Source organism: Urocitellus parryii, chromosome X (genome assembly GCF_045843805.1).
Source record: "Urocitellus parryii isolate mUroPar1 chromosome X, mUroPar1.hap1, whole genome shotgun sequence".
NCBI classification, from domain to species: domain Eukaryota; kingdom Metazoa; phylum Chordata; class Mammalia; order Rodentia; family Sciuridae; genus Urocitellus; species Urocitellus parryii.
In genome coordinates, this window is record NC_135547.1 from 113,099,325 (window position 1) to 113,112,796 (window position 13,472).

A 13,472-nucleotide genomic window follows, 5' to 3' on the forward strand; every position below is an offset into this window, starting at 1 on the left:
AATGCAGAGAATAGTGGCTTCTTAAGGGCAGGGTCTGGTCTTATCTCCACTTCTAGCCTCAGATTCTAAGACAGTGCCTGATGTGTATTTGAATGAATGATTGATTGAATAAATGAATGGCAGAAGTGAATTACAGCTCCTTGTCAAGCGTATGGATCTTCCTCTCATATGTGGAAACTATGAGAAAAAAGGAAAAATGAGATCTTGGGTAAACAGAAAGGAGACCAGTAAGATAGAGGAAGGGAATCAGGTAGAGGAAGGAGGGGAGGGAAAGAGGAGGAAATGGGGAATGAAATTGATCAAATTATGTTATGTGCATGTATGAATATGTCAAAATGAATTCCCACTATTAGTTATAATTATCATGCAACATAAATTTTTTTTTTTAAAAAAATGTATGGGTCCTTCTTCAGTTGAATCTTCCCAAGTCAAAGAACACCTGTCTCCATCTCTAAGAAACTATTCATGCAGCACTATGACTAATGTTTACAGTGACTAGTCAACTTTAGCTTAAAAATTACCAAAGATGATGTAGTGGTGACTGTGATAATGACATAGTTCAAACACTACAAAAAGACAACTCTGGATTGCATCTACCCTGTTTACAAAAACACCGCCCGCTTTGTCTTCCCCTGTCTGGAGAGAGTGAGATTTTCATTTTAAGAGGCTGACTAAAAAATGCAGGGCCACTTCCTGGGCAGGCTTCCAAGTGACTACATCTTTCTCACAGCGTTCCCCAGAGCTCCAGCCTAAGCTGCCTGGGGCGGGGCCTCCAGCCATTGGTGGCTGGCGAAGCTACCACAGTAACAGTTATCTGCAGCCCGCCAGAATTGCTGTGCTTTTAGGCCCTCCCAGAGCACAGATAACGGCCTTGGTCTTTGCACTGAAGAGACGTCAGAGTTTATGATTGGCCAGGCTGGCGTGTGAAATAGAGGAGATGTCGTGCCACGCTTCCGAGTATGATGCTCCTTTCAGCCGAGTACCCCGGGTGTGGGTGAGTCTAAATGTTTGAAGACTGCCCTCATTGCTTGGGAGATGGTCAAAGCTGGGCATTAGGCCTTTCCAGGGGCATGACTTAGCATCTTTATTAACCCTGCTGAGCCTCAGTTGCTTTTTCTGTGAAATAGGCATAGTATAAAGTGTGCATCCATCGTAGGGTGTTGTGAAGCCTAAGAGGCATGACAGATCCAGAGTAGCTCATCTGGTACCTGGCAGATGGTAGACACTGAAAAGCTATTATTTCTGAAGCACCAGTAAAAAAAAAAAAAAAAAAAAAAAAAAAAAAAAAAAAAAAAAAAAAAAAAGGGTGGGGGGCATCATGACAATACCATCTTTATTTCTAGCAGTACAATATTTCTCTGAGAGGCTTAGCAGATATATTTTACTTCTTATTCATACCTGTGTAGTCCACAAGAATAAAACTTCAGGGAAGATGGTGCTGAAGGAAAACTTGTGAGACTGTATTCCCTTTGTTTTCTTTTTTCCCTTCTAGACCCTGACTGCACCTGCCCCATTTGCAGATGAAACGAGCTGCCAGTGCCAAGCACCCCATGAAAAACTGACCATTGCTCAGGCTCGCTTAGGAACACCAGGTGAGGCTGTTCTTCTTTTTCCCCAAATGGGCTCTGCCTTGATATTTAAAGTATTTATAAAGGTCCATCATTATTTGAGCATTGCTTGCTTTCAATTAGAGTTGAATTTAGAGATTATAGCACAATGCAAGAAGGGTGAATGTTAGCAGTGGTAACCTACACCAACCAAAGTATCCAGGTAAAAGATGCAGCTTAATGCAGGAATTTAAGCCCCAAATCTGTCATTTAATAGTCCAACAGCCATGGGCAAGTCATGAGAGAGATATGAGTCTGTTTCCTCATGTGCAAAATGGGGACAATAATACCTGTTCTGCAAAGGTTTTGTGATAGCTAAATTCAGTTAAAAATACCAGAGCATTTTTTTTGCAGTGCTGGGGATTGAACCCATGCATGCTGTACCACTGAGCTGCATCTTTAGCCCCTTTTATTTATTTATTTTTTTATTTTTATTTTGAGACAGGGTCTCACTAAGTTGCTGAGGCTGGCCTCCAACTTGCAATCCTCCTACTCCAGGCTCCCAAGTAACTGGGAAAATAAGACCAAACCTGGCCCAAAGCATTTTTTAAACCATGAAGGCTTTTATGAACCCAAACTACTATATAATTATTACTATTCTTAAAAGTCTGCATTTTTTAAAAAAAAAACTTTTTAGCATGCCTTAAAAATACTGGGCTCTGCAATAAAAGTTTATTCATTCATTCATTATTTTTTAAGGCTGTACCAGAGAATGGATAGTGAAGGGATTTAAAAAGAATATAAATATAATTTGTTTCCCAAGGGTTTTCATGATAATTAAAGAGACAAGACAATTAGAGATGAAATAAAAACCACAAGTAGCATGCTTGCAATGTGCTTAGGGGCTAAATCCTACAACACAGATGATGACTGACAGTTTAGAAAAGGGCAAATTCATTTGGCCTGGAGTGGTCAGGCAAGATGTCAGGGAGGGAACAACATGGAGCTGATACTTTTGTGAGAAATAAGGTTTGAACTGTGTGGGCAGAAATGGAAAATGTGTTCTCAGAAGGATGGAAGAGAAACAATGAAGGCACAGAGATAGAGAGGTGTGTGAGAATAAATGAGTGTAATTCAAGTTGGTTGGGATGGAGTAAAAAATAAGACTAGTTGAGCAAATAAGTTTTGAGCCAGTTATGATGACATAACTCAATGGTTTTTACTTCCTTTGCCAAAAACAAACAACCTAAACTTAGAAGAATCCATGGGACAAAGAACTATTTGCTTAACAATAAGAATGGATATTTATTAAATGCTTACTATGCATTGAGGTCTTTTATGTATCATGCAATTTAACTATCATACTTCTTTATTTCGGGGGAGTGCTGGGGATTGAACTCAGGGGCACTCAACCACTGAGCCACGTCCCCAGCCCTTTTTTGTATTTTATTTAGAGACAGGGTCTCACTGAGTTGCTTAATGCCTTGCTTCTGCTGAGGCTGGCTTTGAATTTGTGATCCTCCTGCCTCAGCCTCCTGAGCCCCTGGGATTGCAGGCATGTGCCACCATACCCAGTTTAACTATCATAGTTCTACACAGCTAGTACTTTTAGTATTTCACAGATGAGGAAATGAAGGCTTAGAGAAGTTGTGAACCTGCATAAGTTTAGGTGGCAGTGATTCTCACACTTGAGCCTGCAACAGAATCACCTGAAGTGCTTGTTAAAAACACAGATGGCTGCCAGGCCCAGTGGTGCATGCCTGTAATATCAGAGGCTCTGAAGCCTGAGGCAGGAGAATTTCAAGTTCAAAGTCATCTTCAGCAACTTAGCAATGCCCTCAGTGACTTAGCAAGGCCCTCAGCAACTTAGTGAGCTCCTGTCTCAAAAAATAAAAAGAGCTGGGGGTGTTGCTCAGTGGTAAGCACACCTGAGTTCAATCCCTGGTACCAAAAAAGAAAAAAAAAAAAGAACCACAGATGGTTGGGGTGGGTCTCAAGAGTTGCTGCTTTAACAAGTTCCTGGGGATACTGCCACTCTTCAGAGCACACCTGCAGAACCACTTCTAAGTGGTAAAGTTGAGATTTGATTTCAAACCTATTTGTGTTAGAGCTTGACCTCTTAACCATGACACTCTGCTTCTTCTTGAAGAATAGCCTTCAAAAGAGTGAGGTGAGGAAGAGGGTGATCAGAGTAAGCTTTTTCATGAGCTTCTTTTGAGAAGGGCAACCAGAGGCTTAGGGAGGTAACACAGAGCAGACTTTAATGTGTCAAGAATCACCTGGTTAGCTTGTTAGAGAAGCAGAATCCCTGTTGTGCTCCCTACCCACACCAAAACCTCAAATCAGGAAGGGAGCCTGGACATCTACATTTTTAACAAACAACTCAGATAATTCTTAAGTTGGTGGTCTGGAAACAATACATTGAGAAAAACTGACCCAGCAATAAATCCAAGGTATGCCAAATGAAAGTCCAGGTGTGTATTAGCTTTCTGTGACTATCATAAAACAACTGAGTTCAACAACTTAAAGGAGGAAAGTTTTATTTTGACTCACAGTTTCTGAGGTTTCACTGCATGATCACTTGGCCCTGTTGTTTCAGGCCTATGACAAGGCTGAACATTGTGATGGGGAGAATATGGTAAAGCAAAGTTGCTCACATCATCATGGGCAGGAAACAAGAAAAAGTGAGAGGAAAGGGCTGAGGTCCCAATATATCCTTCAAGGGCACGCCTCTAATGACCTAACTTCCTCCAACTGGGCCCCATTTCTTAAAGTTTCCACCACCTCCCAATAGAGCCATTAGCTGGGGACCAAGTCTTCAACATATGAGATTATGGGAGACATTTAAGATCCAAACCATAACAAGGTGGTTTTGAAGAAAACAGATTTGACCTCAAGTTAAATAATGAGCTTCAAGTCCAAGCAGAAAAGGACCTTACTTTTCTGAGGAAAAAGAAAAGGAAGCAGAACTTACTATACATCTGATATACTGTATCTCATTTAATCTTTACAAAAACCATGTGAGATGTTTATGACTGTGTCCTTTCTACAAAGGAGGCTAATGAGAATTGAAGAACTGAAAAGTAAGTTGTCAAATGTCCTGACTGGGTAGAATTGGGATTCCAATTTGAGTCCTTTTCACCTCAAATCTCTGCTTTGTCCATCACTGTGAGGCATGGCCCTCAGCCAATGACCATGGAGCTCAGTGAAAACATGCTCAAGCTTTGAACTGAAGGATGGATGGTGTGTGAACAAGAGTAATGTCCACACATTACAATAAGCTGATATTAATATATCTTTTAAATTTCTTTCAATCTGTAGGTCCTCCTTCCTTCTCTCCCCTCCCCCTCTGCTTTTTATCCCTTGAAGTTTAATTTTTGAAGAAACAAAGACACCAGGTTCTTTTGTTGTTGTTTTTGGTCTTGTAGAGCTTCTCACAGTCTAGAAATTGCTGACACATTACAATTTTTAAAAGTGAGCTTACTGCAAAATCAACTCTGCAAATACTCTCAAATTTACTAAATGTCCTTCTTCCCAGTAATTATGTCATCTTTCTTTTCTTTCTTCCTTGCTTCCTGAATTCATTTATCCTGATCACCTCTGAATCATTAACAAAAAGTTCTACAAAACTGCCATCTGCTTTTCCATGGGGTTTATATCTTAAAACAAATTTTCCTCAATTGAAATCAAATTGAATAAGAGCATTGAAACCAAGGATCCCTCATTAGACAGTTTGTTATTTCGAAGCATTTTCTGTTTACTGTGCCTTATTTAGAATACAGTATAATCCTGTGAAGGCAATTCTGTTTGTTCAAAATAGTGTATAATTGAAAATAGTTGCAGTTCCTAATCTGACATAAAGTCTCTAGATATTCTATTAGAGAAATTTATCAGAAACATTATACCATCTGAATCTATTAATGTAACATTTATTTGTTTCCAAATTAATGAGGTGGAATTGCATCAAGAAATAATCACTATTTGAAATCTAAGTTCTAAAGATCATTCAATAGAAGTTTCCATTGATTTCTTTCTTTTTAAAGCATTCACAGAAATACAAGTAGTACAAGCTTCCTCACAAACAAGCAAACAAAAAGACAATCTGAAAGTAGAAGAGGAATACTAGGAGCTGGAAAAGGGGTAGGGAGGAAAGAAAGGGTGAAGGTAAAAGGGTGAATGGATATGATCAATGCACAATGTATGCATGTATGGAAATATCACAGTGAATCCCATTAATTTGTACAATTAGTGTGTTAATTATAATAAAAATTCGTTTATAACATAATACATGCATGTATTTTAAAAAGTCAGACTCTTAGGTTTATAAAGAAAATCAGCAATACCTTTCTCCTCCTACCTCACCCCTAATTCTTATTTCCTGTAGGCACTCAACACTTGACAACTGACTTTACAAAATGTTTTTGACATCTCTCATTCACTGTCACTGTCTTCCTTGTTTTCTCTAACCTTGGCGAAAATTATGCCTTTTCCCCGCCCAAACTGGGGTTGGAGCCAAGGGCCTCACACATGCTAGACAAGCACACCACCACTGAGCTACATTCCTAGCCTTTTTTATTTTAAGACTGGGTCTTAATAAGTTGCTGAGGGTATCACTAAGTTGTGAGACTGGCCTCAAACTTGTGATCTTCCTGCCTCAACCTCCTGAGTTGCTGGTAGACAGGCATGTACCACCGAGCTCTACAAAATGATACCTTTTAAACTCTTTTTTATACTTGTTTTGGTGTTTTGAGAAGGAGGTAGAGATAAATGTGTGTGTTCTGTTGAGCATATTTAATTGATAGTCCTCATATTCTATATCTTCTTATTAAGCATAATTATATATATACTTATGAAGTTCAATGTGATATTTTGATTCATGTATACATTGGGTAATAATCAAATCAAATTTTTAGTGAGTAGAATAGTGATAACCAGAGACTTGGGAGGGTAGGAAGTGGAAGAAGGGTGAGAGGTTGGTTAATAGGTACAATGTTAATGTCAGGGGAAATAAGTTCTCGTGTTCCTCTTTTTCTTTTTTCTTTTTTTTCTTTCTTTCTTTCTTTTTTTTTTTTTTTTGTGAGATGGGGTCTTGCTATGTTGCACAGGCTGGCCCCAAACTCCTGGGTTCAAGTGATCCTCTTGCCTCAGCCTCTCAAGTAGCTGGGACTACAGGTGCATGTCACTGCATCTGGCTTCTCATATTTCTCTTTTAAAAAATCCATTGTGGGGGCTGGAGTTGTGGCTCATTGGTAAGAGCACTTGTCTAGCATGTGTGAGGCCCGGGGTTCAATTCTAAGCACCACATATAAATAAATGAATCTAATAAAGGTCCATCAACATCTAAAAAAATCCATTGTGGAGGGGCTGGGGTTATGGCTCAGTGGTAGAGTGTGTGTCTAGCACATGCGAGGTCCTGGGTTCAATCCTCTGCACCACATAAAAATAAATAAAATAAAGGTGTTGTGTCCAACTACAACTAAAAAATAAATATTTTTAAAAATTAAAAAAAAATCCATTGTGGGACTGGAGGTAGCTCAGTGATAGAGCACTTGTCTTGTGTGTGCAAGGCCCTGGATTGCATCTCCAATATGGAGCAGTAGGGTGGGGGAAAAGCACTGTTGTGACCACATAGATCTCTTTCCTTCTTAGAGAATAAAATGTCCCTATGACATATGTAACCATGGAGAAGAGGTGACAGATGTGCTTGGGACAAGAGTAGTTTGTTATGAGAAACTACTTCTTTCTCCTGTTATCTATTTTTGGATCTTCTTGGATTTTCATTTTCCAATTCCTTTGTTGAAAGTAGAGAAGGGTGTAAAAGTTGGCAAACAAATAAAACTTTCAACAAATGTAACAGGCTTCTTTCAAACTAGCAGGATAGGGGTATAATAGAGTGATACCCGCCTTCCTTCCATTGTGTGACTTGCTTTATCCACCAAACTGATAGAACCCTATCCCCCTAACCCTCCCTTTTGACTCGAAGGGAATAGGTCTTTGGCCTGGTGCAGCAAGTATCCTGTGGGACCATGAAGGACTATAGTGTTGATTGCTTATCTCCAAGCACCATCCTTATATGCAATGCTTATTTCTGACTCTCCTCCCTTTGGGGGCATGGGACCCCATCTCCTATGATATGAAAGAGGTTAGAGAGTGACTTTGTGCAATGATATTATTGAAAATGTTTAACAACTGGCCCCCCAGATGGAAATAAGCCCTGATTTATAGCATTTGCCAATTTCTACAATGAAAACACCCTTACCATGGCTCACTTCAGATTACCAATGAGACTTGAAGTTGGGAAGAAAAGTGTTTGAGCAGTATGAACAGACTCCAGCACAGCTTTGCCTTTGAAACAGGATTTGCAATCTTCATTCAAGACCGCCAGACTCAAGGACATAGTCATTTGTCCTTTCCATTGAGCTCCTCAGTTACTCATGTCTTGATGTTCCTGCCAAGCCGACTATGCCGGCTCAGACATCTAGATTTCACTCTGAGTCAGGAGAACTCCCCAGTGCTCTGTGTTTGTCTTTCCTGTTGGCTAACAATGTGTGTTCTCGTTTGATCTTAATTTTGTTTTTGTTTTGCTTTGATGTCTTTAGAAGAACCTGTATTTAAAATCAATTTCATGCACCAATATGAAATTGATGGTTCAGAGAGATTGCATCTTAACTAGGTAAACTTTCTTATGGCACTATCCTAATGGAAGGTAACTGGAATTCCTTATTCTTGCAGTTCTGTTAACACTGTTTTCTTTCTTTCACAGTTGACAGGCCTGTCAGAGTATATGCAGATGGAATATTTGACCTCTTTCACTCAGGTCATGCAAGGGCACTTATGCAAGCAAAAACACTGTTTCCCAACAGCTACTTGTTGGTGGGAGGTAAGAATTGCATTTTTCTATGTCCAGAAAACTCCTTTATAATATGCTCTCTGAAAAGGGTCCCTTTCAGAATTCCATAAGTAAAATCTGACATTGTTAATGCTTCCAATTCACCCTGTACTGGCTCACTTGTTCACTGCCTGAAATTTAAAATGACATTTTAAAAACCATAGGGGAATTATATCATGAGATTGTGTACCATTGATCCTCAGAGAGACAGATTAATAATACCACCAAGGGTAGCTGCTTCACAATTTCCATTAATGCCTTTCTAATGGAATTTGGGGTATGATCCAGAGGCATGATTAAGAGAAAAGCAATACTATTCTGATTTCAAATCTTGGAGAACTAAAGAGGTTTAGGATGATTAAGGGCAAACAAAGTCATTGTCTATTTCCTTTGTGCAACCCATAGCATTTGGGACAGTATTGTGCTAATAATAATGGCTTAAGATAGCCCTAATTAGTTGAATTTTTGTTCAGTGTGTTAAAGAAATGGAGATTTATGTACCCAAGTAATCTTGGTTCATAATGAAGGGATTGACTTACTTCAAAAGTTTATGGAAAGAAGAATGGTTAAATGTGGATCAAAATTTTTCTCCCCCAGAGGGCCTATCTATTTCAATTTGGGCAAAAGGGATAGTACCTGCCTAGCAGGCTTTCATTCTCACTTCTGTAGCTTCTGAAAGTAGCATTTGCATTCACTATGATCAGTTTTTGTGGTACTGTATAAAATGACACCACCCACCTTTATTTATTTATTTATTTATTATTTATTTTTTTTTACCATCAATCTTTAAACTTCTGTGAGAAAAAAAAAACAGTGCTGGTAAGAGACTGTATTTTTTTAAGTATTTTGGTATCTTCTGCAAGTTTTAAAACTGCTTTTTGTATATTTAAGAGGAACCATTCTGCATATTTTGCTAAGGGTAGTGATCATGTGGCTATTGAATGGAGTTCTTTCAGAAGGAAGAGAAGTAAAAGGCAGCAGTTAATGGACAAGTCATGCAGAGGACACCCAAAGTGGGTAGAAAACCCAACTCTTATTTTATTCCCATTGTCCTGAGTGGAAAACTTTGTTGATTGAGCATGAACATCTGGAGTCTGGTCCTAGGCTACCAGAAACTTGGGGAAACCTCTGCTATGTTTAGGTTTTGCTCATTTTGGCAACTTAACCTTGGAGATGGTTTGGTGTGGATCACAGTGAAAGTTTTCTGTACTCCTAGAGTTTTAGACTCACACTTGTCCACACTGAGCCCCCAGCAATTTGTCAGTTTAAATTTTCCTTCCCAGCACTGGATCCCTCAGAGATTTCTGCTGGTGGGTTTCTGCTCCAGTAAATTGTGATTCTCTTTATCTGTCTGTCTCTCCAATGTTGGGGGCAACCCTGTGACATCATTTCTCTGACAAATCTTTGAAGAGTTGTTGATTTTTCAGTTGCTTCTTCTTTTTACTTGTCATTAGAATGGAGTGGTAATGTCTAAGCTCCTTACATGCCAGGCAAGAAAATAGAAGTCCAATTTTGACATTTTAAAACAAAATTATTACCTAATCACTTACATGTACCAGTGGCATTTAAAACATATGACACTTTGAAATGTACCCTTATTCATCCACAAAATATATCAAGCTCTTTTTGAACTTTCAAATATTTTATAAATTGTCTTTTTTTTCTCCTCACATTTATACATTCATTCTTTTCTCTCCTATAATTTTTTTCTAATGGGATGCTTTAGTGCTTGAAATCTTTTTTGATTACTCTATCATATTCTCTGAAACAGAATTATGTATATAAATTAGCACACAACTAACCAAAATACTGCAATATAACTTTTGATAAATAATTATTAAAAATGAACATAAATTTGATCAGCAGTGTGTCTCTTAATGAGACGAGTGGGATCTCCTTATTTGTGAATGTACCTGTGGATAAATATAACTATTGCTAGAATGAGGCAGTGTTTAACATAAATTTCATTCCTATTTTCCTTGTTATACATATATATAATGAAATATTTGGTTCACACAAATGTATATATGGGAATGGAATGAGTTTGTTACAGTGATGCCACTCAATTCTTTGAATTCCTTCAGAGTTACTGGCCCAAAAAACACAAAAATAATTTATTATTATTACTATTATTATTATTATTTTGTCACCCAAAGTAATCTATCAAGTGACTATTTGCTAAGAACCTCCTTCAAATTTGTTGCAAGCAATGAATTGGAAATGACCTTACTCACAAAAGGAATTGTTAAAGCTATTAGAATCATTTGCCTTTTCTCTTTCTTGGAATAATAACAAAAGGCTATATTCAAGACTTATCAAATGACTCTTAATTATAACCATTACTCTTTTACTTGAAAGCAACTTATTCAACCAGATACATGCAGAAAGGGCTGGGAGAATGGAAATATTGGTAATTTCATTACACCATTACCAAGCCAGTATTGTTCAGTGTGTGTGTGTGCCGAGATTGAACCCAGGGCCTTGTACATCAGCCCAATAATTTTTGAAACAATTTTATCATTTACTAAAAAAAAAAAAAATGGGGCTGTCAGGCGAGGTGGCACATGCCTATAATCCCAGCTATTCAGGAGGCTGAGACAGGTAGATTGCAAGTTCCAGGCCAGCCTGAGCAACTTAGTGAGACCCTGTCTCAAAGCAAAACTAAAAGGGAAAACTTTGGGGCTACAGTTTTAGCTTACTAAATATTCAGAGCTTATTTTCTAACTTAATTGGCAAAACTAGTCCTTACATTCAAAACTACTAGGAACCAAGAAAATGTCCTTTTAAATCAAATGTATTAATGCATTTCAAGAGGCTTTATAAAAACCACTGAGAAATAATTATAGAATGGATTATATAAAAGAGAATGTTAAGATTAAAATAATGTAGATCTAATAAATTATAAACAATACAATAAATCAATGTACTTAATTTGTAGTGATACAATGTAATTTATAGATAAAATTAGATGGCATTAATAAGAAGAGAAACACAATTTTTAAAAGTAATGTTATTCCTTCTCTAATCATTGGTATGTATGTGTAGCAAATTCTAGTGTTTGGTTTTGGGGAATAATTACATAAAATCAAATATAAAAATAAAAATAATTATCTTTGTTAGATATCATGATTAAAATTTTCCTATGTATTTAAAGATGGAAAGGAAAAAACCTACTAAAAGTAATTGCTCTGGGAGTATGTAATTTTATTTTTTATTATAAGGAAGCAGAAAATAAACATTTTAGAAGATAAAATAGAATAAGAATTATCTGTAAATGGAATATTTTATAATGTGAATTTATAAAGTAGGTTTTAAACTTACTTTTTAAATAATGCATATGGAATCTGGAAAAATCATGCTAATGTTTTACTCAGACATTTATTCCAGTATATCTTTAAAAATTTGATAATTCCAGAAAATATTCCAGTTACATTTCCGAGAAGCAGCAGTACCAGCTTATACAGCTTTGGCTTATTAAAGTGATTTTGAAGTGAATAGCTGGAAAAAATGCTTACTCTTAACTACAAGAGAAAAGCCATTTTTAGGATTCAATATGAGTGTTGAGAATAGCTGGAAAAATGCTTACCCTTAACTACATGAAAAAGCCATTTTTAGCATTCAATATTTCTTTCCAGTGCTCCTTTTGCTTTGAATTCCTCCTAGGCTTTATCCCTAAAGATCCATGTGTTTTCTGGTAATAGTTGGGAGAAGAGGAAGCAAAGTTGTTAGGTCAAAATTTGCATTATTCTCTATTCTACTACATTCAGTTTCTAACACCAAATTTCACCTGTAACAGAACTACGTATATGACAGGGAAAGAGAGGAAGCTTTTATAGGTTTGTGGCACTTCAAAGAGTCATTAAATAGGGTTTCTATTTGGTTTGGCCTGAGGGTGAAACCTCTTACCACTTGAAATGTAACATAGTAAGGTTTAGATGGCACCTCTCCTTTAAGAGTAAGGCACCTCTCTTTTAAGTAAGGTAAGGGTGGTTTTGGATACAGAGACTTTTTCAGACTCATTAATTTTAGGGAAGGGTGCTATTAGATATTGAGGTTCCAGACACTGATTCTTTTAAAACTGTGTTTGGATCCCTCCTGAAAAGTTTTTGTATACCCCTGAAGGTATGTGTACTCTAGTTTGAGGGGACTTTGGCCTTAGATTATCTTTTTGGATTATCACAAACCAACTTAATGGCAGACAATTCTATACTGAGGACATTCAGAGGGGCCCTTGAAGAATAGGTATTCTGTGTTGTCCGTTGAAAGGCTGGCTCTTGATATTATGTGTGTAGTTAACAAATAAAAATGCTTATGGTGAGTTAAAAGAGATTCTCATGTCAATTGTAGTCCCCCTTACATCTACAGGTAGGTTCTTTTTAGAAATTCCCCTGGGTAAAGTGAAGGCTTTACCCTGTGAAGCTACTCTGGTTGGGGCAAGTACATGGACAGGTATTTGGTGCCAATACTTAGTATTTACCAGAAACAATTTATTAAAAGATAGGAAACTGGGATAACTGGAGGTACTGTAGTCTACTTCTCAGCCTTAGGCAGGAGTAGACACCACAACTGTCATGATTTCACACTATGATTATATTACCTGCATATATAATTTCTTGAGCATATAGTTAGTAATTATTTGAATTTTTTCTGTGCAAGCTTACCTTGTTAGTATTATTTTAATGAATTGAAACGATTCACTTGTAAAGCACTTTTTTCTTCATTTTAATTTAAAATTTCATGTCATTTGAAAACAGAAAGAAATTACAATTTATAGCAGAATTTTTTCCCTAAAAATATTTTTAAAAGATGAGAGTCACTAAACATCTACCTCTGCATCATAGGAGGGGAATAAAAATGAAATCAATAAATATATTACTACTGCTACTATAGTTGATGTAAATATTACTCCACAAGCTTGTATTTATACTTTATTGAATTTTAATTGAAATGAAATATTCCTCTACAGCTGGGGGTGTAGCTCAGGGGTAGACCACCTGCTTAGCATGGAGGAGGCCCTGGGCTTGAACCCCTGTATT

General features: G+C 37.3%; 1 protein-coding gene across 2 annotated transcripts in view; it reads left to right on the forward strand.

Annotated features, from left to right (window-relative positions):
- The window catches only part of Pcyt1b (phosphate cytidylyltransferase 1B, choline), a 63,479-nt gene that overhangs the window by 19,498 nt on the left and 30,509 nt on the right, over nt 1–13,472 (forward strand). For both annotated transcript variants that reach the window (XM_026401384.2, XM_026401383.2), the window contains exons 2-3: nt 1,493–1,592; nt 8,311–8,427. In XM_026401384.2, the coding sequence (XP_026257169.1) occupies nt 1,493–1,592; nt 8,311–8,427 (217 nt within the window). The remainder of the gene's footprint in view (nt 1–1,492; nt 1,593–8,310; nt 8,428–13,472) is intronic.